This window comes from Chinchilla lanigera, unplaced genomic scaffold, assembly GCF_000276665.1.
Source record: "Chinchilla lanigera isolate Chin_1 unplaced genomic scaffold, ChiLan1.0 scaffold00010, whole genome shotgun sequence".
NCBI classification, from domain to species: Eukaryota; Metazoa; Chordata; class Mammalia; order Rodentia; family Chinchillidae; genus Chinchilla; species Chinchilla lanigera.
Genome location: NW_004955411.1, coordinates 3,910,657 through 3,936,867, shown reverse-complemented (window position 1 = coordinate 3,936,867; position 26,211 = coordinate 3,910,657). Strand labels below are relative to the sequence as shown.

The following is a 26,211-nucleotide window of genomic DNA, read 5'->3' as shown; positions in this document are numbered from 1 at the left end:
AAACATCAGCCCCCCCCCCAAATTCAAAGATCCAATCCAAAAATGGGCATCTGAGATGAACACACACTTCTCAGATAAAGAAATACAAATGGCAAATAAATACATGAGAAAATGTTCAACATCATTAGTCATTCAAGAAATGCAAATTAAAACAACATTGAGATTTCGTTTCACCCCAGTAAGAATGGCTACCATTAAGAAATTAACAAATAACAAATGCTGGCGAGGCTGTGGAGAAATAGGAACTCTTCTTCACTCCTGGTGGGAATGCAGACTGGTGAAACCACTGTGGAAATCAGTTTGGAGATGCCTCAGCAAACTAGGTTTACAGGTCCCTTTCAACCCACCTATTCCACTTCTGGGTATTTTCCCAGAGGATCTGAAAACATCATATCACAGTGATATGTGTGCACCCATGTTTATAGCAGCACAATTTGTAACTGTTAAATTGTGGAAGCAACCCAAATGCCCATCCACCGAGGAATGGATAAAAAAATTGTAGTACTTTTATATAATGGAATATTATTCAGCTATAAAGAAAGATAAACTAGAGGTTTTTACAGGTAAATGGTCACAACTAGAGACCACACTCATAAATGAAATAAACCAGACCTCCATGTGTAAGCAATATATTGTCTCACTAGTGTAAGAATCTGAAAGAGTGAATAAAAATTAGGAGGTATGATAGACATTGTGAAACAAAAGGAAAATGCTCAAATTAAAGAGCAACTGGGGTGAGGGAAAAGAGAAAAGAAAGGGAAATTATGTATGTATGTATATACAGGATAGCTAACATAGTTGCACTACTGACTTCTATCACTTTACTGAAAGGAAGAGTTAACAATTACTTATTTGATCAGTCTTGCACGTCTCTATTTGTTTTCCTGAGAAACTACTTTGAAGATATCAATACGTAATACAAGTGTTAATTTCCTACCACTTTATCTGTAACTCTGTATTGCTTGTATTGTATTGTATACAATGGAGAGGTTCAGTGCCAGCAAAGCTGTGAGGCACAGAGCTCTCACATACCATCTGTAGAACTCAATTGGTGCCACCACTGGCAAACCTCCTTGGCCCTGTCTACTAAGTGAACACATCCCTGAAATTCAGCAATAGCACACATCCATACACCATCAGACATGTAAAGGAATATATGTCACAACCAAAGAATGGAAATAAAGTGTCTACTGACATTACAATAGGTAGACTGTGGTGTATTCCAACAATGTACTATGCAGCAGTGAAAAGGAGTGGTGTGAGCCTAGTAAACACAATGCTGGATGAAAGACACTCTAGCTGGAAAAGTGCAAGGTGCACAGCTCCACTTACACACCACTCGGAAAGAGCAAGCTGACCTCTGCTGCTGGAGGTTAAGCTGGAACTGCATGGGGGACGCGGTTAGGAGGCCAGGCCTGGGCTGGTTGCCAAGTGTGTACTTCATGAGGAAGGCTTTTCTCTTAAATATTGTTGCTTCACTGCAGAGAAAGGTCAAACTGGAGATGTGAATGTGGGAGTCTTGATTGTGTTATGATAAAACTTTCCTTGCTCATGTTCTTATCAGAGGTGTTTTTAAATAAAGAAATTCCAGGAAGTTTACTTTCTAAAAATAAGAACTTAGGACGCTCAAGTCACACAATCAGCATGCAGTACTTATAAAAATAAGAACTTAATATAATGATTTTATCAATGCTTTTCTTCCATAGTTAGTAGCTAAATCCACAGAAAAGAATGTTTTCTAACAGGATCACAGAAATGCATCACAGAAACGTAGACATAAAGCAGGGCCTTCACGACCTCAGACTTAAGCACCACCCACAAATTGTTAGCTACCTGGTGTGAAGGACCCCTGCAGCCCCACAGGCAAAGCTGATTTCCATCCAAAGGGAAGGCACAGAACTGGGCACTGCAAGCCAGCTGCACATGAGAAGCACATTCCTTGGAGTCAACCACGTACTTTTCCGTTACTATATCACTCTCACAGCCACCAGTGGAAGAAATCTCTTGGGGATCTTCCATCTTCAATCTGAAAACGTAAAGTACACATAAGATGACAGGAGTTGTGATACTTGCTGTAGATAAACATCCACTATTTACATTCACTCCCATCAGGGATTCGGCCCCAGACTACCCACTCCACAGGCCTAGCATGACTGGGTCTGTCTCCTCACTGTGAAGTGAGAACCCGAACTCACAGGCAAGGCCTGCACTAGATCTACTGAGTGTGAGGAATACAGTGTTCAAAATCATGCTCTTGACACTAACTACTACAGCAAAGCTATCTTCCATTTCACTACAGCAGGGCACCTGGTGGTAAGCTGCAAGGTAGTCCAGCAGACATTACAGATATTACAGCCATCCTGGCACACATTCAAGTATTTCATAGCATTCTCTACCTATGAATGCTATTTCATAGCATTCTCTAGCCTATAAAGTTAGGCTACCCTGGGCATTATAACCAGGGATTCGCTGGCTATGTCTTCACAAAGCATAAATAAAACATTGAAAATAAAGAATGATTCAGACTTGTCCCTTTTCACTCTTAGTACTTTCATAAACATAACTTCTGACACACGGGCACTGACCCAGGAGTGATTGCCCCAACCCTCTGTAGGACCGAAGGACATGGCTAGAGCTCTCCTTGCAAAGTAGGAAACAGACCCAACTTTCTGGTCATCATCTTGGTGGTTATGATAGCAGAGAGGGTACCAGGCCTTCCCTACCTGACCACCATGCTGGCCACCCAGCTGGTCACCATGCTGGCATATGTATCAGACTCCCTCTACACACCTACTGCTCAATTAAACATTCTCTGAGCACACCTGGTGAACACCTACCAAGCACACCTGCTGAGCACCTGGTATCTACCTGCCAAGCTGCACAGCTGCTGAGCCACCTGGAATTAGCAGATAAGGAGGTCAGAGAGTGTGATGCTGGGGTTAAGAAGCAGCAGCCAATGCATCTTACCCATCTAATTTTAGGGGATTCCAGACAGGGCTGGCCGGTTGTCACAAGGAGACCCCATGGACAGGAGAAGGGCCCCAGTGCTCAGAAGCCCAGCGGTGTGGTCCCGTGGTATCCCCGTGCCTCCCCGAAGCACTGTGGCTCAGAGAACGGCAGGAGCCTCAGCTGCCAAGCTAATCACACCGGCTCTTCTGGACCGCACGCCAGTCTGCCCAGTGTCCAAGGGCTTCAGAAACAGTTGCATCTGGAGCATCATCACTTCAACAAAAATCCACCAAGAATGGAATCAAGATGAAAAGGGAGGCTTTGTTTCAGTGAAGAGCGTCCAAAAGTGCAGCCCAAGGCACATAAATTCCCAACCAGGTGTGGTGGTGCGCATCTATAATCCCAGCCACGCAGAAGACTGAGACCTGCCTGGGCAACTGCGAAACCTCATCTCAATATTTCTTAAAAACTAAAACATAAAAACCATAAATTATGCATGACCCACAATTTAAAAGTGCTCTCAGGCTCCACATTGAATTTAAGCTGCAAGCCATTTGGGACCTTTCTTACAGTCAGCTTTTCCTAAAGTTCATATTCAAGGCACACTCCACAGCATTAGATAAAAGGACTGAGCCTGCAGTCTCAGGAGGCTGGGAAGAGGCCATCAGGGGCCTGCGTGATCTAGGGTCTGCCCGTGTCTGAGCTGTCAGGAAAGCTTCTCTAGACTGGGCAGTGTCGGATCTGGGTATACCATAGAATGAAATAAGCACGTCAATGAAAGCAGACACAGGTCTGTTTTCCCCTAGATGGCAATCTGCACACTGGATACAGGCCGTCACCCAAGTCAAGAAGAAGTCAGTGTGCGACCAAGGTTAAGGGCAATTCACGCAGCAGCAAAGGCCTGTATCACTTTCTTATATGAACTTTAGTACTGTCCTGATGTGTAAGGGAAATATAATTAAAAAGGAATAAACGTAACTAGGATCTCATTTGGTTGTTCTGTTAGCAAATTAAACAACAAAAAAGTTTCCTAGAAAATCACTGATTTTTTTCAGCAATTTCTGTAACTACCCACCTAGCAAGAATATTTTGATTTTCCACAGGTTTTCTTCCACCAAAAAATCACACAGGAAAGCACTTCAGTGTGGGTATGTAAGGCTTCGCCCCAAATACCTCCAGATGTCCATGAGAGGACCAAAGGGTCATCAGGATTCAGCCTTCCAGCAATATCAGACCAAGATGGTGTATCAGTTACTGTCTCATTGCTGGGACAAAATGCCCAGTACCCACAAGTTAAAGGAGAAAAAGGTTATTTTGGCTCAATAGTTTGTAGAGGTTTCAGTCCACAGTCAACTGGCTCCAAGGCCGGGCAGCAATGGCAGAGGGGCATGGAAAGCCCTACCTATGAATGTGTGAGACTTTGGGAGACATCTAGAGATAACACCTAACAGGCGGTTACTGAGTGCCATCTAATTGCAGTTACTGGCCACCAGAAAAGCCAGAGTGTTAAAAGAAAAACACAGGCTTGGGAACAAGACAAAGAAGGATCACGGAGGAGGTTAGCCTCACAGCTAAGGAGGTGCAAACGGGTCAGAGCCCACCATGCTCGCAAGGGAGCCATGAGGCCAAAGAAATGCAGAACAGAGAGTAAAGGCACACTGACAGCTTTCCACAGACAGCCTGTAGGCTTACTGAATGCAAGTCTGTGTTAGAAGGCTGAAGAAACCACACAGCTGGAGACAGATGTCTAAAGGTAAAGTCGGGAAACAGCCCACGCACTCAGAAATCCTGGAGCTCTTCAAGACAGGTTTCCTTCTTCTTTCCCCTTTGATATTCAATCTCCACTACAAGACTATTGACTGATACCACCCACAGCGAGGGGGTCTTCCCTCCTCAGTTTGCTGGCCTACAAGTCAATCAATCATCCACAGACACACCCAGACCTGTGCTTTATTAATTTGCCAGTGTTTTTTATTCCAGTGGTGCTGACACATCACAATTAATGGTCACAAGGTCTATGAGTCACAGCTTGCAGAGAACTGCCTGAGAGAAAGATCTCATTGGAACAGCCACAGAAGATCTTGTGACCAAGATATATACTGTTTTCTGCTCAGGTTATTTGATCTACCATTTACACAACCTTTATCAACATGGTTTGACCTTCTTTTTCAATTACAAAAGCGCTGCTGAGTAAAACATTTAAACAATGCAGGTACAATAAAGTTGAATTTTCCACCCCTATTTGTTTTCCCTGCTGTGCTTTCCTCAGGGATAACGGATGAGACAGGACTTCCCCACAAACATCCTATGCATGCATATGAATAGGAACAAGTTTTAGAGGAGACAAACTTATTTTCCAGGACACTATAGTTTATCTGAGACTGGATGTGTTAGTCACTTCCACTTTCTAAGATAAAATACCTCACAACCAGAAATTAAAGGAGAAGATGTTTATTTTGGCCCACAGTTTCAGAGGGTTAAATCCATGTTCAGTTAGCTGCAAGGCACAAACATCACGGCAAAGTGACATGGTGAAAGAAGCGTTCACCTCACGGCAGCCAGAAGCAGAAAAACACAGAAGGAACCAGCGGCAAGAATATAACCTTCTAGATCCCACCTCCTAACTACATCTTCAGCTATGAACTCATCCATGGAGTAAGCCACTCATGGGTAAAGCATGTCTGTGATCTTATCACCTTCCAAAAGCCCCACGCCTGAACCTGTGAGACTTTAGGGGGACATTTTAGATCTAGACCATAACCCAGGTAAGCATTTCCAGAAAATGTAAAGATGAATGACACTTAAAGAGACTATTTTAAAGTTAAGCCAGCAAACAAAAGCAGTCACATCAGGAAAACTGGAAACTATACATGTAATAGCCTCTGATTAATACAGAAATAGTACATACTAATTGTAGAAAATTAGAAAATAGATTAGAACAACAATTATTCTCTACTATTCAATGGGTACCAACATTAAAACCTTGTAAATTTATTTCACTGTGGACTTTTTCTATGTATATATTTATGTATGTTTTTTAAAAAATAAAATTGTTTTCTTTTGATTAAAAAGATCAAAACCTTTCTTAGTGCTAAGCAGGCCAGAAACATGTCATTATATTTGTGAGTTAGGAAAATATGTCTAGCATGTGTGAAGCCTGAATTTAACGCCCAGCACTGAAGGGAAAAAAAAAAAGAGAGAGCGAAAGATTCCCTTGAAGGTTTACTTAGAGCAGAGTAAAGTCCCCTGAATTAGCCAGGAGAGGAACAAGGCTTCCTGTTCTAGCTACTCTAAGGACAGAACTAAATACTAAGGATGGGGGCTGGGGATTTAGCTCAGTGGCACAGTGCCTGCCTGGCGAGAGCAAGGTCATGGGTTCAATTCCTGGTACTGGAAAAAAATAAATAAATAAATAAATAAATAAATACTAAGGATGTAACTATAAATTGAGTAACAACACTGAAAGAGGTGTGAGAATGCAACCAAGTTATACCCAGGGATACCACACCTTTAAATTCTTTCCTAAATTATTAGTATGTTAAAGGTACCAGTACTCTTGCACTTGCCTGTAACATAGTCTCAAATACTTTGGAAGGATGAGGCAGGAGGATTGTAAGTTTGAGCCCAGCCTGGGCAACTTAGCAAGTTCAGGATACCCTGTCTCAAAATAAAAATATAGAAAAAGTGCTGGGAATGTAGCACCATGTGAAGGCCCTGGGTTCATTTATATTGAGATATTTTGAAAACTATACTTTAAAAAAATGAAAACTGTTTTGTTAAGCAGCTGAGGACAACCTAAATTTATACACTTACGGTTCTCAAGACAGTAATTTTCACTTTTCTGCCACGAGGACAGGTTATAGGAGGCCCTGGTCTGAATATGTCACACCACAAATTCACATACTGAACTTCTGCCCTATGTTGACGGTCTGTGGGCAGCCTTTGGGAGGTGAGTGGGTCATGAAGGTTGATGGCTGCTGGATGGGTTTCACGCCCTTTTTTTTGTTTGTTTGTTTGTTTGGTTTTTCTCCCGGTACCAGGAACTGAACTCACGACCTTGCGCTTGCCAGGCGTCACGCCCTTATTGAAGAGCTTCCCCAAGCCCAATAGATCCTTCTACCACCTGAGTACACTAAGATGGTCACCCATTTATGAACAAGGTTTTGGGCCTCTGCCAGACACCGAAACTACCTTGACTTGGATTCCCAGCCTCTAGAACTGTGAGAAGTAAATTTCTGGTTTTTATGAGGCACCCAATCTATGGTATATTACAGCACCTGAATAGATTGACGTAAGGAAAAATCATTTAGTACTACTATCACTTGCGGTTCTGAAGTTTAAAATTACTTCTTTTTGTAATGACTTAAGGCATATTCAAAAGTATCCCTACTCTTGTATCCGCTCTTCGGTGTTCCAACCTATGCTTTCTCAGTAGAGAAATAAAATGTGCAGTTCGTGGTTGGGACTGCTTGCCCATAAGCCCAGGACCAGCAGGAGCGAATATAGCGATGCCCCATCACGTCCACCCATCAGTGGTGACCACTCCCTGGATGGAGTCTCCCATTTCAAGTACACCAGTCAGACCACGGCGGGGTCTCCCGCAGAAGGCTCAGTACACGCTTCACAGAGGGCCACAAGGTGGCCCCACGGGTTCAAGTGTACTTCCCCAGTCTCCAGGAAGAAGGCCAGCGGGATCTGCAACCTGGCTCAAGGGGTGAGCCCGGGGGAACGCCTCCACGCGTGCACCCCGCCGTACGGCGCTCCGAAGGATAGAACAGGCGCAACCAACAGACAAGCGTGGGCTCCTTCCCCAGGAGCACGTTCTCCACGGAAACAGAACCAGGTAACACAAGCTGCATGCATCCTCCGCTATCTCACCTGTGGCCGCAGAGCCCCAGGCGACCCCAAAGCTAGCCCGCCAATAGCTTCAGAGCCCCAGGCAACCCCAAAGCTAGCCCGCCAATAGCTCCCTCCGCGTTGCTATGGTTACTAGAAAGCGCCCCCTCCCGCCAGCCCGCGACGTCACGCCCTTTCACCATTCTCGCGAGAGAGAGGAGCCTCACTTCCGGGGGAGGGACATCTCGCTTCCGGGCAGCGCCTGACTTCCGGAAACCTTCGCTTCGGGCTGCGCTCTTGGCCTTTTAAGGCGAAGCCTCGTCCGGCCCGGGTGTTCTCGGCTCTGTGCTGCGGTGAGTGGCGGCGGCCGCCCTGCTCTTCCCCTTGTCTCCCTTTCCGCCGCTCCCCGCCCTTGCCGCCTCCTCCCCTGTGCCCTTCCTTCCTTGCAGTCCCCTCCCCTCCTCCACACCAGCTGTCCGCTTCTCCACTCTGCAGCCCCCTCCCGGGGACCCCAGAGCGGACGCGGGGGCGCCTGGCGGCGGGTGCCCAGGTGAACTTCGCTGTGGCCCGTGTGTCAGCTGTGCGTCCTCGCAGGGCCAGGGCGACTGCGGATGTGCTAGCACGCCCCCGCGCTGAGCGCCCGGCGATGGCGGTGCCCTGGAGGGGAGCTCTTCTGATGCTCCTGGCGTCCCAGGCTGTCGTCCTGGCCCGGGGTGCGGAGGAAGACGACGACGTGCCGGAAGAGTGGCTCCTCCTGCACGTGGTCCACGGCCAGATCGGGGCCGGGAACTACAGCTACCTGCGGCTGAACCACGAGGGCCGGATCGTCCTGCGGATGCGGAGCCTGAGCGGCGACGCGGACCTGTACGTGTCAGACAGCACCCTCCACCCGAGCTTTGATGACTACAAGCTGCAGTCCGCCACCTGCGGCCAGGACTCCGTGGTCATTCCCGCGCACTTCCAGCGCCCGGTGGGGATAGGCATCTATGGACACCCGTCCCACCAGGAGAGCGACTTCGAGATGAAGGTGTTCTATGACCGGACGGTGGAACAGTACCCCCTGGGCGAGGCATACTCCTCGGATGGTGCAGACACGGGTCAGAAGCACGCCTACGCCCCCAAGGAGACGTCTCAAGAGGAGGAGTCCGTTCTCTGGACGATAGTAATAAGCATCTTGAAACTGGTGCTTGAAATTCTTTTCTGATTCTGATTCCTGGAACATGCTCTGGAGAGTACTACTACCCATAATTGGAAAAAGTGACTGCAGCGTGCTGTGAATCTTGCTACATTACCTGGTTGAAATAAATTCTGGCTACCTTTGTGGATAAGGGATGGAAAAATAAAGCCATACGGTTTTGTTACCTCGGTTACCTCAAAAATAGGAAAAAGGCGCAAGCATCGTATTTCTTTCAAGAGCGAAATTCGTGTGAAAGGAATATGCTAAAAATTTGCTCAAATTACTCCATTCTGATTAGTTTGTCAGGTTTGGGCAAAAAGATTATTGCAGTCAGAAATTAGATTAAGAGGTTGATAACTTTATAATCTTACTGCAGACATTCTAAAAGTTCAGCCTATTAAGTTTCAGGAGCTCCTGAAATCGGGGCAGAAATAGTCATTTATTCACATCTCCTGGAACAGAGACTAAATTCTCAAGCCTGTGCTCTAAGGAGGAATGTGACACCTTCTATCCAATGTCCTGGCACTAAGGTACTTGCAAACTTTTTGTTCCTGTACCAGTTAATGACAACTCTAAACCCAACTGCACCAAATCTTATGAGGCTTTTTACCAGTCTATTCTTCGGTCACATAGTAAAATTGTTCAGTTACATAATTTTGTTATACTAGTTACGGTTGGCCAGAAACAACACAAATTAGGAAAGATTGATGAAAAATAATAGTAACTCTTCAGCTAATGGAGGAATAGTTTAAATATTTTCAATTAGGTTGCTAAACATTTCTACCCAATTTTTGAAGATCAAAACTCTGAGATAAAATTCTTTTGGAAGATAAACTATTTCTCTACCTGGAATTAGTCTCAAGGGAAAGAGTAGTTTAAAGTGAAATAAATCAACTTGCAGATTTTAAGCTTATAGTTAATTTCAAAAATCTTTTATTGGCATAAAAATGAAAATGTAAATAAATTGGCACCAAATATTCCACTTCAGTGCATATGTAGCATTTGGGTCAGAAAACTATTTTATCCCTCTTTGCTGTTTTTCCCCCTTCTGCCCACTTTCCTGGGTGTTGGGGGAGTTCGCTGACAACAGTCACAAATCCAGCGACCTAGGAGAAAAGTTGTTAGTTAATATAGAGTGAAACTTTATAAGATTGACTATTAAGCTATTTAAACTCCTTAGTTGTCACTAATGGAAGTCCCTGGCAGACATTTGATGGAAAAGTACTACTAAGTTCCTTAAATGGAGAAAATGTAAACATCTTGTAACCAATGCAAACAATGCTGTGTAAAATTCAGTGCAGGATAAGGAGGTGCAATGCTATATAATAATATGGACCTTTAAAAAAATTACTGTAATCCTCCCTAAAATTCAAACACTACCATGCTTTATAAGCTCAATAATACAGATCTTAACATAAAATCTGTTGCTGAATTTCACTTTTTTCAGCCTTTTGGTCATACTTCTTTTAACAGCCATCTTTCAAGTCCTGGTATACTGTGCTGATAAAGCACTTTAAAACTTCAAGTTTTTAACAGCACAAGGATAAGCTACGTTACATACTTGATCTGAATTACTACACAACTCTGAATAAAGTTGCTTGTTTCTAGATGAGTCCCAAGAAACTTAGTTCTAAACATATATTTTATAGAGTATTATACAGTGTTAACTATGCAAATAAGTTTAGAAACTACACAGTTACCTGTGTAATAATTACTGTGATTTACTCTAATTCTGTGTTCATTCTAAAGTTACCTGGAATTGTCATGCTGCCTCAGTTTATAGAAATTTGTTCTAATATGTATAAAGGTGTATAAAAATAAAATCAAACTTCTGAAACACCCTGGTGCTGCTACTCAAACCTTTTCAACAGGAAAACACCAGTTCATGCTATACATTGAACTATACTTCGAAACTCTGCCTGGCCATTCTGACACCTCATTTGTCCATAAGCTGCACTGTCTAGGGATGAAAAGCACATAAACATGACCTGAATGATCGCAGCTTCAGTCATGTTTGAACAGAAGGATCTACAGGCCATGTCTTCATGTCATTATACTGCTTACGCAGCCTTAAAAAGAGAAATGCTGGGAGAGTCTTATCTCGTAAGATAATGTGCTTTTTTTCTTAATCTTTACCTGATGGAATAGCACCAAGGCCAACACAAAAAGTATGATAACCTCTGTCACACACATCACAGAACATCATTTCTTCTTCATGGTGGGGTTGTCCACATACAATGCATGTCTTACATTCCATACACTGCCATGGGTAGGTCTTAATCATAGAAACAAGCTCCATGCTCATATCCAGGCAAGAAGGATGGCCTAAATCAAAACCAACATTAGCAGCATTTCATAGAAGAATCTTCAACTTAATATGGCATATAAAATACAAGTTTGCTTTAGGACTTCCCAGGAATGGTTATAATGATGTATACCAAGGACATGAAAATACAGTGTAGAAGAAAATACATGGATTTTGTTTCTGCCTTAAGTTATCCTGTATATCTGATGTCCTTTAGCTGACAACTATAAATTCTAGTTTCTGAAGCAACAAATAGGGTAGGATTAAGAATCTTAAGACATCTCCATACTTACCACTGTTATCACACTGGGAGCAGTGTATAAGTGATTCAGCCTTTCCTTTCTTGTTGGACTCCTTACCCTTCAGACAAATTCCACATAGAGCATTTGGAATGACCTTTGGCTGGAAGGGTAGAAGAGGGCTATAAATTCATGCCAAAAGAGCTTGCTATGGGTTCAAAAGGAATTCTGTTACTTCATTACCTGATGTTTATTTTGGTAACTTGCTAATGAAAACCTTTTTGAAAGATGTTAACTGGACTTCAGTTTGCTTACAACACATGGACTACCGACAAAAACCTTAGATTTCATTTTAGAACTCATTAATACTATAATCTTTTAAGATTAAATGTAGCAGTTTCTATTTCCTACATGAGTAGTAAGATCTATGTAATGAGCCAGAAGGACAAATGAAATACAGTGTCAAATGTCACTACTGGAAGAAAAAATGCAAGAATGCAATGACCATTACATGAGGTAAGCCTAAAGTATAAGCAGTTTAAATACTGTTTAAAAACTGGTATTTTCCAAAGCTGTAAAACTGGACTATAAAATCTAAGTTAAAACAATGTCTTAACATTTTTAATTGAAAAATGTCTTATACATTATCATGTGCATAAATGTAGAAAATGGGTTGTGTGATTGCCTTTCATGTTTAACAAAACAGAAGAACCTACATTGTAATATGAAGAATCGCTGAGATACAAAATACTAGAAAGTTTTCAGAGAAGCAAAAATATAGTCAGACTAAAAAAGCATATACAGTGTTTGGACTTTAAACAATTTGGCAACACAAGGACAAAGGAAAACAACTGGGTAAACCTAGGTACTAGGCCAGGGAGAATCACAGTGTTGATTTGAAAAAAGAGGCTCACTCATGTAATCACTGGTAGGCATAAGAAATATAGGAAAGGAAGAATAAGTGGGGCTAAGAATGAAAAGGAGGGCAGGGGAATATAATGATGAACTGGGAAAGGAATTATTTTAAGTAGAATTGTTACATTTCTGCTTTATTCAGCACATCCAAATGCATCTTGTGTATCTCTTTCCTAAATCACTGTACCAAAGAAGAATCTCAACAATACTTTGTGTAAAGTATTCCAGCTTTGAAATGTCTTACTGCTACCTTCACAATCTGTTATGCCTAAAGAATTTCTTTTTACTTCTTTTAAGTTTTTATTTTTACATTAGCTTTCTTTGCAAAAGATGACAGAGGCATTTAAAAAGAATTTTTGGCTTATTTATTTAAAAAAAGTCAACCTTATACATAAATATGATAAAAACAATAACTAAACAATCACAAATGTCTCTACAAAATAATAAATATCATGGAAGTTAAACATACATATAAAATGTCACCATTAACTATTCTATAGCTCCTATAGGTATTTTTATACCCTGCTCCCAACAAAAGAGAGTCACATGCTCAGACCTTAACTCCTGCAGTGCAGTTTCCCAATGCTGTTAACTGCTACATTCTAAGTGCATGGCTCCCACTGTGTGTTCCTCCACCTCAATAAAAAGCTAGGAAGTGAACTCTCATTATCCAAATTCTGAATGCATTATGATCAAATCTGTAACTGCCATAATAGCAGAAACCTACCTTTCAATCCACCAAAACTAACAAGTCCGTCAGTTATAGTGCCTGGGCTAGGGCTAAATACAGAAGATTCATGTATTTAATACTTGTAGTTTAACTTAAGATACTGGCTTAGTAAGTAATATCGTTCACTGAAGGAAGTAACCACACAATATTAAACTCTAAAACGAGAACTCTTCATAGGAGGTCCTTTATAAAACAAAAGTCAAAAGAAATAAAACTAGTCATTCACATTCTAGAGCAATTCAAGTTCTACAATCATTAAAATATACATCCAATGCCTATAATAAAAGGACATTAAGAAAATTCTAGATTTGTTTCTAAACTCAAATCAATGTTTTGCTAAACCACTAAAAATTTTTCTTACCCAATAGTCTTCATCTTGACAAAGAGGGAGAGAGGGAAGAGAAGGAGGAGAGAACTTCGTAGCACTTTATATTGTGACTCTGCAGCTCAGCACTCAGAAGCCCTCTGTGCACGTCAGTATCCGAGCTATCTAAGCAGCCAAGGTACCTGCACCTAGGACCTCCCAGATCTAGGTAGGGAGCTGTTTGTCCCCCACAGACTGCAGAGTGGAGGGAGGAGGCAGGGAAACAATGAGCAGAATTCTCCTGAAGATTAAACAACCCTACCTGTGTCTGACTGACATGCTCGCTGTATCCTACTTTAGAAAACTGTAACACCAAAGCCTTGCTGAGGGCAACACTAGAATATTCATCCCAACAGTTCTCAGCATCTCAAATGAAAAGTAAGTTAGACCTTCATGGTACCATTAATGTAGCACAGATTTTAACTACGTAGTTTAGGCCTGAATGCTAGCAATACACTTTTAATTTCAGGTTAATGTAACCTAAACAATACTGTCCTACAAATTTAGGGCAAGCACTAGTGAATCTTATTAAACAAAACATCAGATACATTATTGTTTGTTTTAATGCTCCTATTTTAAAAGTCTGGTTGTGTGTGTGTGTGTGTGTGTATGTGAGCTTCAGCTTGCAGTACCCTAATATTCAGGCACATCTTGGCTTATTAATACTTTTTTTCATAGGTTAATTTTCAATAAATATTTTCACATTAATGTATAACATCTAGATACTGGCTGATACCACCTTTGAACTATCTGAAACATTTTTAGTACCTAGGTTATAAAAATGTTCAGAGGAGATTATAGAATGTTTACTTTGCATATCAGACTCCCTTGAGTACTAATAATTTAGATTAAGCTATATGATTTATTATATAGTGAATCTGACAATATGGCTAATTCTTCATGGTCAGCCTGTATTGAAACATCTACTGCAGCACTCTCTTTTTCATCTGCACATGCCCATGCACGCCTGTAATCCCTGCTACCTGGTCAGCTAGGGCAGGAGGACTGCAAATGAGCCCAGCCTGGGCAACCTGGCAAGACCCTATCTCAAGGTAAAACAAAAGGGCCAGGGAGATAGCTTAGTGGTACAGCAGGTGCCTAGCACATGCAGGGCCTCAGGTTCAATCCCCAATATCACAAAAAAATTTCATTTTTTAACCCATGATCAAATAGGTTTACTGTCTGAAAGAGCTAAGAACGAAAGTGTGTAAGACAGTGTGCTTGCAGCTGCCGCTCTCATTTGAAGCTCTTAGACCAGTAAGCACATGTTCATTCATGTGGGCTAAGTTTCTGAAATTTAATCTTTGGAGTTCATTTGTTTCCAGTTACTATGCATTAATTTAAATCTTCAGTTTTAAAAAACTTAGATAAGGTCTCTATATATGTGTGTTAAAAACAAGTATAAAAATCAGCATTGCAGCTTATTGAGCTACCCTTTAAAATGCAATCATTGCTAAATGACACTTAAAACTTGCTTGCTGTAGGCTTCAAAAACATACATGTTTAAATCATTACACAAAGCCGCTCTCTAATAAAATACGGAATATGCTAATTTATCAGGTCTGTGTTTTTTTAAGATTCTTCGTTTTTACTTCAAGAAAGAAAGGTAAATAAACTATCACAGTTCTGCCTACAGTGGGGCAGGATGACTAACTGTTCACTTTAAACTGTTCGTATGGGTTATATACCACAGTAACAATGCTGATATACAAGGGCTTAGCAAGTTCACTTAGCAAAATTTTCTCAGCACCCTATTTAAAACTTTCCTTCAGTCCACCTTCATAATCATAGTAAAGCCACATCCTAATACACTGCAGATCAAACAAACTGTATTTTACTATAACTACCCCAAACAAAACTGCAGCTGATTCTGTTCCTTTTATGATATTCCTACAGCCCTATATCCAAAGTAAGGCTGCTTACCTCTCACAAAACCTTTCAAAGGCAAACAGCAGGTAGAGAGGAAACAGTATGGCAGTAACAGTTGCTGACAACCTACTGTCTTACTCTGAGAATAATTAAAATCACAAGTTAACAAGTATATTTTAATCCTTGTCCTAGAATTATGTGGACTATTTTCCAATGTTATTCTAAAAGTCACCACAATGTAAACAACAGGCTTGATTTTCTATCCCAGAATCAGCTGAATTTAACATAGACCAAATAATCTTTACATTGAACTCAATTTTTCTTACTAAAAGGCACTGAAGAAATGCAACTTAGCATAACTGTATGTCCACCCACACTGTACAGCTCAGCAGGCCTAGCTATACCAACTAGATAGTTAAGATGCCAGGTAATTATGATTTAAAATTCTGCCTGTAAAATAATGTCTCAAAAACTCATACTTGCCTGGTTATCATTTAAAAGGAAAGAAGACTGAAAATGTACATATACAGAAAATAGAAGCTAACCCATAGCCAAAAGTGACAGGAAAGCCACCAAAGAAACAAAGCAAAAAGAAAGCAGCGGACAGGTATACACCACAGGACAGCTAGTGAGGTGTAGCAAGCAGGAGCTCCACATCGTGAGGTGCAGAGTTAACATGGTTCAGGGAGAGAGGCTGGTCAGTAAAGAAGCTGAGTCAGGGGCTTTTTTCTTCTACCTTGTACCCAGGAACTGACTTGGACAGTACAGAACGTTTGGAGCCATCCTTTCTCGGAGTGGCAGCTTTGTCTTTCGACTTCTGTCTTCCCTGGAAGGCGTCCTCCTGGCCGTCGGGAGGGCTTTCTCCTTCTGACACATTGCCTGAGGAGCTGTCCTGGAAAGTGAGAGGCAAAAATCAAAGGTTTCTTGGAATCTAGACAAATCTGAGTCATTAGGTATTAAAAATTCATCAAGTGAAAAACAAAAAGATCTTTCTAAATACAAGAAATCTGTTCCAGTGGAGACTAAAATAAGTCACACTAAAAAGTACTTATCCTGCTTGTAAGTATAATTTAGTTTAAAGCTAATTCCATTTCTACCAGTAAGTGCCTTAATCTTTTTTATTTTTATGTAAGTCAACAATAAAATTACCTACTTCAGCTTCAGTATTTCCCATATCATAAGGGAGCATATTTGTTTCATATCATTATAAGTAAGTGTAGTTATTTTCACTGGATAATAAAGGTCATCAGAGTCCTTCAAACATTATGATATGCACGCTGTCATAATGTTAACTACATCAAACCAAGCATAGTCTGGCAGATCTACAACAGTATCTGACCATAGGCAAGTTTAAGACCTCAGTATCTGATCATTTTAATTCATTTTACAGCTTAAAATGTTCTAGCTACAAAATTAGAAACACAATTTTGTGTTCACATGAATTATGAAACTTGTAAGTGAAAACATTAGGCCCCCAGCCAAGTGATGTACACTCTCAGATGAAGGCTGGTGTTTCTGGGTGTGATCACAGATGCTGAAGGTGCCCCAGCTTTCCTCATACACCACCCTATCTTAGAACGTGCCCTCACATTTCAAAACACAAAACTGGGTTACGCTGCGTGTGTTTCTGTGTTTAAGCACAACCTGTATTTTCTCACACATTGACTGTTCTTTGTACTTCTATCCCATAAATGTAATATAACATCACCCACTGCAGACATTAAGATTTTGGATTTCCACTATAAGAATTTCTACCATTAACACTCAGCTCAACACTTTTTCTTACTAATTTCTTTGCCGGCAATTAAGTCATAAGAATAAATTCTCCCAGCACATTTGCTAAGTCAAATTCTGTGAAGATTAAAATTCCTAGTATGCTGTCAAAATGGTTTCCCAAAACACTGGATTTATTTACACTCCTCGAGCCAAACTCGGAAGGTGGCTTTATCACCCAGAGCTCCCCACAGCAACCCTTCAGCAGCCCAGCAGGAAGCAAGTGGTACCGCCACTCCCACACTCTTAATGGGTATTCTGTGTAGCAAGTATGACAAAGTATGTTTTTCAGTGTTGCCAAGAAGGAACTATTACACCACTTAATGGTAGCACGTTCTCAGGGTCAGGTTGGCTGTAGTAGGAAGTCTGCAGTGGAGTTACTTAAAGCACACTTCTACTGAAAAGCAAAGCCCTGTTTTACCACTAGCACCAAAGCCTGAACCACACAGTGTTTCCCACTGTCTTGCCTCTGCATTTGGCTATGAAAGGAAAGTCATGCAGGGGTAGAGGTATGGCTCAGTGGTAGAGAGCACTTGCCTAGGATGCATAAGGCAACCCCAGCACCACCAAAACAAAGTCACAGAGAAAAGCCCAATAGTTAGCACAGCTGGTTAGTAAATGTAACGTTTTCCTACAGAAAGCGCAGGGTTAAGCAACAGAAACCCAAGTTAATATGCTTCCTGAAACCAAGAAAAATGCATTTCTCTGCAGCAGAAGATTAAAGGCTGTTTTGTTCAATATTTTAAACTATACTGTCAGGAAGTTAGATAAAAGATAATAAACTAATGTTCCCTTGACCTAATGGGTTCATTTTAGATACAAAACTTACCAAAGGCCACGTACAGCTTGCACACATCTAACAAAAACTGCTTGATCAAAACTTTCCAGAAATAATATGCAACTGTCCTTCTCATAAAGAGTGTAGTGACACAGTTCAATTTAACATTCCAAGAAGGCAGCTGGAGAACACTGGAAGGGAAAGGAAACGCCTCCTACGAAGGACAAACATTCCTACCGAGGTGCCTTTATGTTTCCGCTTCTCGTCAGCATGCCCGTCTTCAGCGTCGTCTGAATCACCATCGCTGTCCAGTGCAGGGAGCTCAGGATCCAGAGGAGGCTCATACAGGGCTGTGTTCAGAGGCAAATACCGCAGTTCGTCTGGTGAGTACCTAAATTCAGAGAGGTTACATTTATTATTAAATATGAACAGCTTAGCTTTGAGCTACAAAAATGGCCATAAGCTTCGAGCGCTTATTCTTCATTCTGGTTATTAGGTGGGAAGAAAACCCTGAATATTTTTTCATGAGACTGATCATGTGGAATATGCATTTGATTCTCACTGTTGAAAGATAATGCCTCTCCCTTTCACTCTCAACTCAAGTAAAGAAAAAAGTAACTAAAATGCCAGCAGACAAGGTGAACTACAGTGACACAGAGTAGTACATCCACATGTAGGCCAAGGTCTGCTGCCTGCTCACATCCACTTCCACCTGGCCCTGGATTCTTCCTACTACTTTAGCTGCATCCCTCCACTTACAAACGGGTAGGAACAGCCTACCTCATAAAACTGACATGACAGTTGAATGAATTAATGCATGGAACTCACAGCACTGCACAGTACGTGGTATTACTTAAGACGTAACTTAAACTGTTTTCAATAAATTATTTTAGACCAATTTAGGAAGCATGTATTCAAACATTTAATCCTCTATCTGATGCTGCAGACATCAGTCAGGTAGCACACAGCCACCTCCCTTCAGAGGGGCCTCACTCAGGAAGGGACCTTCAACCAACAACCCCCTCCACTAAAAGATGACACCCAAAAGTAAAGGTGTTGGTACAGTAGCATATGATTCCTAATCATCCGCTGACCCAGAACAAATTTTATATTAAAAATGCCTGGCCGTGATCTAAATCTGACTTTCAGATAGTAAATATCACTCTCTACGGAACAGTCTCTGTTCCAGCAAATGTGTTTCCAGAGTGAGGTTTAAAGATGAAGCTAAAATACTGAAATAAAATGAACCATTAGGCCTGGATTTTTGTTTGTTGGTTTGGTTTGGTTTTCGGTTACAGTGAGGTTGGGAGCAGGAGATACGCAGCACTCGTAATGCGTGCACTCTGGCGGCGGCAGCCAGGCCATGTCAGCAAGGTGGCAGGCACCCAGAGCCAGTGTGCTCCTGCTCTTCCTCTGCAGTCCTGGTCACTGCTTCCAAAACTCTAACCTTCGCATGAATCATGAATCACTGTGCTGGAAAATGCAGACTTCAGTGGTGGGTATGGAGTTGTGCCTGAGATTCTACATTTCCAACAAGGCTCCACGTGATACCAGCACTGCTGGACCATGGACCACACTGGGACCTAAGAGTACTACACAGCCTCTGGCACCTGTCCGTGACAAACCCAAAGCCAGTGGGCAGAGACACGGTACTCAGGCTCCCTCAGCAAGCGTCCGAATTCTGTGTAAGGGTGTTCTTCACCACAGAACCAGAGAAGATATAACTGATACAGATCCTACACAACATCTTACGGTGTTGGAAGGCAAGTACCCAAGGTTCTGATGACTACATCTACTAAGTACCTCTTGTAGTACTCCTGGAATTGTCCGGGGATGAGAGCCACTGGGTAAGAACTGACCTTTGTCCGTTCTGTTGGCAACACTTTGTACTTCCCTTGAGGCACCTGGATAACCTGTATTAACAGAGAGGAAACTGATCCATGCTAGGAATCACGGTTTAGGGAAAGAATCTCACAAGTGCTCCACTGCACACACACTCACCCCACAAAAGCAGCAAACAAATCAGGAGCTACAACCTAGGGGGACAGTTGGTACTTTCTAATTCCACATGTGATAGTTTAGTGGGCTAATTCACTATAGGTACAACATCTGAGAAGAGAAGAGTTTCTCTTCTTACCAAGTAACAACAGTGTGACCTGGGTCACATTAGGAAATATAGCAGGGGGGATACATAGCTACGAGCAGTCTCACTCAGTAGAATATCAACCATAAAGCAAAAGAGACCTTAAAAAAAAGAAAGCACTGGACACAGTGGCACATGGGGAAACCCAGCGACTTGGGAGGCAGAGGTAAGAGGACTGCAAGTTGAAGGCCACCCTGCACAACTTAGTGAGATTAGTGAGGGTGTACCTCAGTGTTACAGCTCTTGCCAACACATGGAAAGCACTGAATCTCATCCCCAGAACCACAAAAAGAAAATAGGAAGACAAACTAAGCATTACTCATTAGTAAATAAACATTATTATTATACATCATTAAAAGGTATCTTAATTTCTGGAGAAGAAAAGGATGCAGAGCTTGTACCAAAACAATAATAGTAAATGGGGAAATGGCAACTCTGTGGGAACAAGCAATCACTAGACTCAGGTACTACTAAACTTAAGTCATCCTACGTGTGTCTGTAAGTCAAAATAAGCTCTTCTTTCTTCCATCCGTTCCCGATTTAAGTTGCTATTAAATTCGGCTGCTTTTTTGGCAGCTTTCTTAATGTACTCAGGCACTTTGCTGGCTTCAACTTTCTGAGTATTCTGTTGTTGCATTTGCTGAAATAAAAATATTACAGTTAGAAATCCCACATAACTTTCCAAAATGACATTCTCCTCATCCCAAATAAAATATGCCTCAGTTACTTACAGAATACTCTTTATAATGATCTGTAATGCGCTGGCGTTCTTTTTCTTGTAGAATAACAGAATATTCAGCATGTTTGGCTGGATATTCTTTTATCATTAAATCAATCACTTCATCACTGCGCAATGCTGTTAAACCTATTTTTTAAATAAAAAGAAAGAGGCTCTTTAAGGCTAACCAAAGAAAAATACTTTTTGAAAATAACTTCTCCTTCAAGCTACATTTAAAAGGCTTCACAGTAGTTGAGGCAAAGTATTTTCTTTTTTGGGATAGGGTCTCACTATGTAGTTCAGGCTAGCCTTGAATTCAGGGCCATCCTCCTGCCTCCGCCTCCCAACTGCTAGGATTACAGGGATGTGCTACTACACCCAGCTGCAAAGTATTTTAATATCCTTGAAAAATAATGTAAGTTAATATTCATAACAAAAAGCAAAAAAAAGATTGCCTTGCAAAGACTAAGAAATCAATTCTTGGGGCTGTGGATTCAGCTCAGCGGCACAGCACCTGCCTGGCAAGCGCGAGGTCGTGAGTTAGATTCATGGTACCGGAAAAAAAAAAAAAAAAGAAAGAAATTCCTCACCAAATGAATTTCTTTTAGATTTTACATACAAATATAAATATCCCTTCACTTAGAAAACAACTTTGTTTTATTTTGAGTTCTTATTTTTGATTAGTGCCCATTCACAGTGCATCCTGTTCACACTCCTTGTGGAGATTTGGTACATGGAAAGCAAGTCCCACTTCCTTCATCCCCTTTGCCCTCCCTTCCTTCTCCCACCATCCATCCCTTGATCACCTTACCTTACCATTTCAGAATGACTATCTCCCTACTTTACCAATTATAGTTTATTCTGGTCTTTATTTATATTTTGGTTTTCTCATATAAGAGAAACCATGTAAGGCTGTGTGTCTGATTTATTTCACTTAACAGTATGCTCTCAGGGTGCATCTTTCTAAAAATGTTTCAAATTTATGTTTCTTTGTGGCAGAGTAGTATTCCACTGTATGTAAATACTGCTATTAAATAATGATGTACATTAACCATTAACAATGTAGGATTTTAGATATGTAAAAAAGTTTTCAATATATTTTTCCTAGTCTTCAAATTTTATATACTAAAAGTATAACAACATAAATTTTTAAAAGATCATTAGTATATGCATATCACTGAAATAGTTTTCAAAACTCATAATATCGTATTTCACCAAGTGCTAAACTGAACCCCCATGCATTTATATGAAATAGGAGCTATGTTCTATTACAATGCTGATGAGTGGCAGATTATGAATAAAGGATGGAGACAGTCATTCAGAACTAAAACTTAGCAAAACTGACCTTTTAAGAAGTAAGGATTTATGGATTCAATCCCCAGTGACACACAAACAAAGACAGAAGGATTTATACTTTTAAAAACTACAAATTTTAGCTGGGTGTGGTGGAGCACACCTATAATCCTAGCACTTGGGAGGCTGGGACAAGAGGATCTCTGTGAGTTTCGGGTCAACTTGGGCTATATAGAGAGTTCAAGACCAGCCTTAACTACATAGCAAGACCCTGTCTAAAAACACCAAAAGAAAAAAAGAAAAAGACAGCCTTAAAAAAGAAACACCAAATTTGCACACAAAACACAAATACTTTGACAGCTCTGTGAAAGTTATTCTTAGAAAATTATACTGTTATAAAACATAAGTTTCTTTCCATTTCAGTAATAAAAATAGAATTTAGTATTTAAATCGCTCAATCTATTTTATTAATGACATAAAATATTCAACAAAGGAGACAAGTATTTATCCAATACCGCCTACAAATACATTCTGTCTGAAAAACACGTTAAAAACTTACATTACCTAGAGTACACTGAGTTTCTGTAATGACATTTAGCTCTCTCAAGTAGAGTTTCTCTTTGTGAGACAAATCTCGTCGCTCTAAATCTCCAAAAGAAAAACAAAAAACTATTAAAAAATAATGAAACATACATTTATAAACCTTCTAACAGTTTTAAAAACTTGATTTAAAAAAAAAACTCCAAATTCGACAGTCTCAGTATTAAGGGAACTACACAGAAATGTTATATATTAAGGAAATTAAAAAACGAAACTAAGGAGAGAAACCTAGAGCAGAAAGGTGACATAAATAACTACATTCACAAAAAGGAACAGCCTTTCTGAAACTTAGATGTGGCTTCTACAGCTAACTGCATTCCTAAGGCTGAGGAGCAGCGGTAAAGAATCTGAAACTGTTGTCTACACAATGATTTTTTTCTAAACTTTCCCCCAAAATTCACCTTTCTCACTTTGCCTTTAAATCAGTTTGTGAGACATAAGAATGTATCAATAACAGAGAGAGATGTTGAATAATAAATAAAAACGCGCGAGAACAAGAAAATATAAATAATTTCTATGCAAGAATTTAGAAGTAGTTCATCATAAAGAATTACTATTAGTTAAAATTTAGATATAATTTATCAATAAACTAAGACTTAAGTACCTGGATATTTCCGTTTAAAGGAGGTCACACCCAAATATTCGCTAACTTGCTCTTGAAGCATATAGTACTCTCCTGTTTCATCAGGTGGCCATTTGTACTCAATCAGATTTTCTGCTGGATAGTAACTAAAGCTAAGCACAGAAATACATTTTATGCCTTAAATATGGCATTCATTACATGCTAATTCTGTTTGTTAGGGTATTTTGACTACTAGGTATTTAAATTCTTCGTTGTGATTTAATTTCATGTTTATCAAAGAAAATTACAAAACAAGTTGAAGAAAGAGCAACTGAAATATCATATCAAAAAAATTAAAAATATTTTCTGTATTCCACAAGGAACCAAGACTGACAAGTAGAAACAAAGGCATGTTCAGACTGAGATGAGACCAAAGCATGGTAGTGGTATCAGCTCGGAATTCTTTGTGGCTCTACACTCACTCATGGCAGTATTTCATCTAAGGGGGTATGAAGAAGCAACTTCTGATTCTTTTTGCTGCTCAGTGAGTCCCAAACAGCTAAGCGCACAGAACTCCATTTCTCAGTGAGCTGATCTCTACACCATGGTTGTGTGTTCGCACGTGTTCTCCACAGACCAAAAAAAGAATGGACCTAGTTTCAAAGCGCCACTGGACTGAAGTCCACTTAATCCTGAACAGCCGCATGCACATTTCAGGGTGTGAGCCGAAGTGACGCCCAGATCTGAGGCAAAATGTGACACTACTTTACGCATCTATCCATTTGAAAAGTAACTGAAAAAGCGGGGTTTCCAAAACCGATGCTGGGCCTCTAGATATCCACACATGGAAGTATGAAACGGAACCTCTTGTTACCTTAAAAAATTAACTCAAGTGGACCAACAACCCCGGTATACAAGCTAACTCTGACTTGGCAATGGATTCTTCACAATAACACCAAAGCACAAGATTTTAAAGAAAAAACAATAGGTATTTTAGACTTCATCAAAATAAAAAATTTAATTCAAAGGATACTATCAACAGTGAAAAGATAACTCAAGGATTGGGATAAAACATTTACAGATGCATATATGATAAGGGATCCATATCCAGACTATATAAAGAATTGCCATAACTCAATAACAGCATAAAAAAAAATTTTTAAGGGGCCAAGAGCTAGATAGATACTTCTCCAAAGCTACAAATGGCCAATAAGCACATGGAAAAATTCACAACACCACTAGTCATCATGGAAATGCAAATCAAACTCTTAATAAGGTATCACTTCACACTTTTTAGGATGACTATTGTCAAAAAAACCAAAAACCTGTAAGGATGTTGGCAATGAAAACTGTACTGCTGACGGGAATGTAAAATGGTGCAGCTGCTATGGAAAAAAGTGTAATGACTCAGAAAGAAAATACCCTAACAGTCTTAATTAATTCCTTTTTCACGGCTGGGAAGCAGGGAGAGAGAGAAAAAAGGAGCTAACGCAGAGAAGAGAAACATACCCAAAAAATCCTGTTACGCAGTAAAGTGCCAGTACCTGAGATCCTGACTGGACGTCTCACAGCTCCGCGAGCTGTCTCCAGAGCCCATCCGCCTCCTTTTGGATGGCTGAGTCCCATCATTTGAATTATCTTCATTATCATCCTACGCATTTAAAAGATTCAAAAATGATAATTAGGGAAATAAAAGAATAAATAAAGGGAAGGAATACTTTTTATCTTTGCAGTCTTGCTAAAAGTCCCAATAAGTGAAAGGATTTCTAAGGACAACTATTACACAAATCTTAATTTCCTATAGTGGCCGGGCCTGGTGGCACAGCCTGTAATTCCAGCACTTGCAAGGCTGAGGGAGGGGGATCCTTGCCAATTTGAGACCAGCCTGGCTACAAAGTGAGCTCAAGGCCAGCCTGAACTGCCTAGCAAGACCCTGCCTCAAAAACAAAAAAAAGACCAAAAAAAAAATTCCTAGAATGATCAAAAGGGATCAAAAGGAACTCAGAATTCTGCATAAGCAAGACCTGGAACAAAAAAAACTAAAACCCAACCTTCAACTGAAACAAAATTTTCAATTAATCTGTGACTCTAAATCCATGTTTACTTTACCAAGTAAGATTAAAATGCCCTCTGCTTTTAATAAACAGATGAAAACTACTGCATCACTCGAAAATTAAAGTGAACTGTCCTATCTAAGCTAGGAAACTTAGGGCCTGGGGATTTAGCTCAGCGGCACAGCGCCTGCCTGGCAAGCAGGACATCGTGAGTTCGATTCCCGGTACCAGACAAAAAAAAAATAAGCTAGGAAACTCTACAGGTCATTCATAGCACTTCATTCAACTCAGAACTGCTTCACAGGACTATTCTACTTTAGGCACTTATGTCTCTGTGAAAAGGAGACACCGCAGGGCTTAAAGCAGGTTACCAATCCTAACCACTTACCCTACACTGCAAAAATACACTCTATGATAGGGATCATTACTTTATAATAACACACACATCCAAAAGACATACAGATGTATAAATATAACAGAAAATTGACTTATTTACATATTAGCCAAGGCTTAAGCTCTAAAAATCAGTTTCTTATACTACTTAGCTAAAGCACCCTGGTCCTCTGGCTACATATTAAAACAAAAGTAATCCTGCAAAAGAAAATAAGAGGCAGTAACAGTGACAGGCACACCAGCGCCTGACTTCTGTGCCCTGCCTCTCACTAGCTGTGTGGTTACTCTCTGAAAGCTTCTCCCCATCTGAAAACTAGGCCTATAATGGTACTTATAATATCTGCTTAATGTTAACGGTTAAATGAGTTCATGTCTGGAAAATGCTTACGACAAGGACTAGCAAAAGACTGATAAAAATATTATGACAATGAGAATAAAATCTCAAATGTCTCCAGCCCCTCAGAACTTACCAAGATTCTTTTCCAAACAGCAAAATACACAAAACATTGTTGG

At 40.6% G+C, this 26,211-nt stretch overlaps 3 protein-coding genes across 10 annotated transcripts in view; 1 reads left to right on the top strand and 2 right to left on the bottom strand.

The window, feature by feature from the left end:
• Positions 1–8,093, bottom strand: part of Wdr27 (WD repeat domain 27) — a 194,417-nt gene extending 186,324 nt beyond the window's left edge. For 5 of the 6 annotated variants that reach the window (XM_013510744.1, XM_013510748.1, XM_013510746.1 and 2 more), the window contains exons 1-2: positions 8,013–8,093; positions 1,834–2,026 (exon numbers count right to left, since the gene is read on the bottom strand). In XM_013510744.1, coding sequence (XP_013366198.1) covers positions 1,834–2,026; positions 8,013–8,029 — 210 coding nt within the window. In that variant the 5' untranslated portion in view covers positions 8,030–8,093. Of the gene's footprint in view, positions 1–1,833; positions 2,027–7,827; positions 7,921–8,012 lie in introns of those variants that run through there. The other variant, XM_013510747.1, reaches the window with a different exon arrangement.
• Positions 7,148–9,146, top strand: LOC102022372 (chromosome unknown open reading frame, human C6orf120). Of its 3 annotated transcripts, XM_005377644.2 has the most exons (3): positions 7,148–7,792; positions 7,943–8,138; positions 8,281–8,370. In XM_005377644.2, exons 1-3 carry the CDS (start codon positions 7,394–7,396, stop codon positions 8,337–8,339), a joined length of 654 nt encoding a protein of 217 aa, XP_005377701.2. In that variant the 5' UTR covers positions 7,148–7,393; the 3' UTR covers positions 8,340–8,370. The 3 variants fall into 3 exon arrangements, with proteins under 3 accessions (XP_005377701.2, XP_005377700.1, XP_005377702.1); XM_005377643.2 differs by lacking the exons at positions 7,148–7,792; positions 8,281–8,370 and adding an exon at positions 8,380–9,146 and having other exon boundaries at positions 8,046–8,138; XM_005377645.2 differs by lacking the exon at positions 7,148–7,792 and having other exon boundaries at positions 8,121–9,146.
• Positions 9,147–9,872: 726 nt separating this feature from the next.
• Positions 9,873–24,902, bottom strand: Phf10 (PHD finger protein 10; the record flags this gene model as incomplete). Its single annotated transcript, XM_005377636.2, is given in 11 exon segments — positions 9,873–10,068; positions 11,099–11,287; positions 11,561–11,669; positions 16,121–16,276; positions 18,173–18,326; positions 19,739–19,848; positions 20,569–20,718; positions 20,810–20,943; positions 22,654–22,737; positions 23,294–23,424; positions 24,796–24,902. Coding segments are annotated over 11 exon segments (1,410 nt in total), but the record flags the coding sequence as incomplete, so codon positions are not given.
• Positions 24,903–26,211: the final 1,309 nt, after the last annotated feature.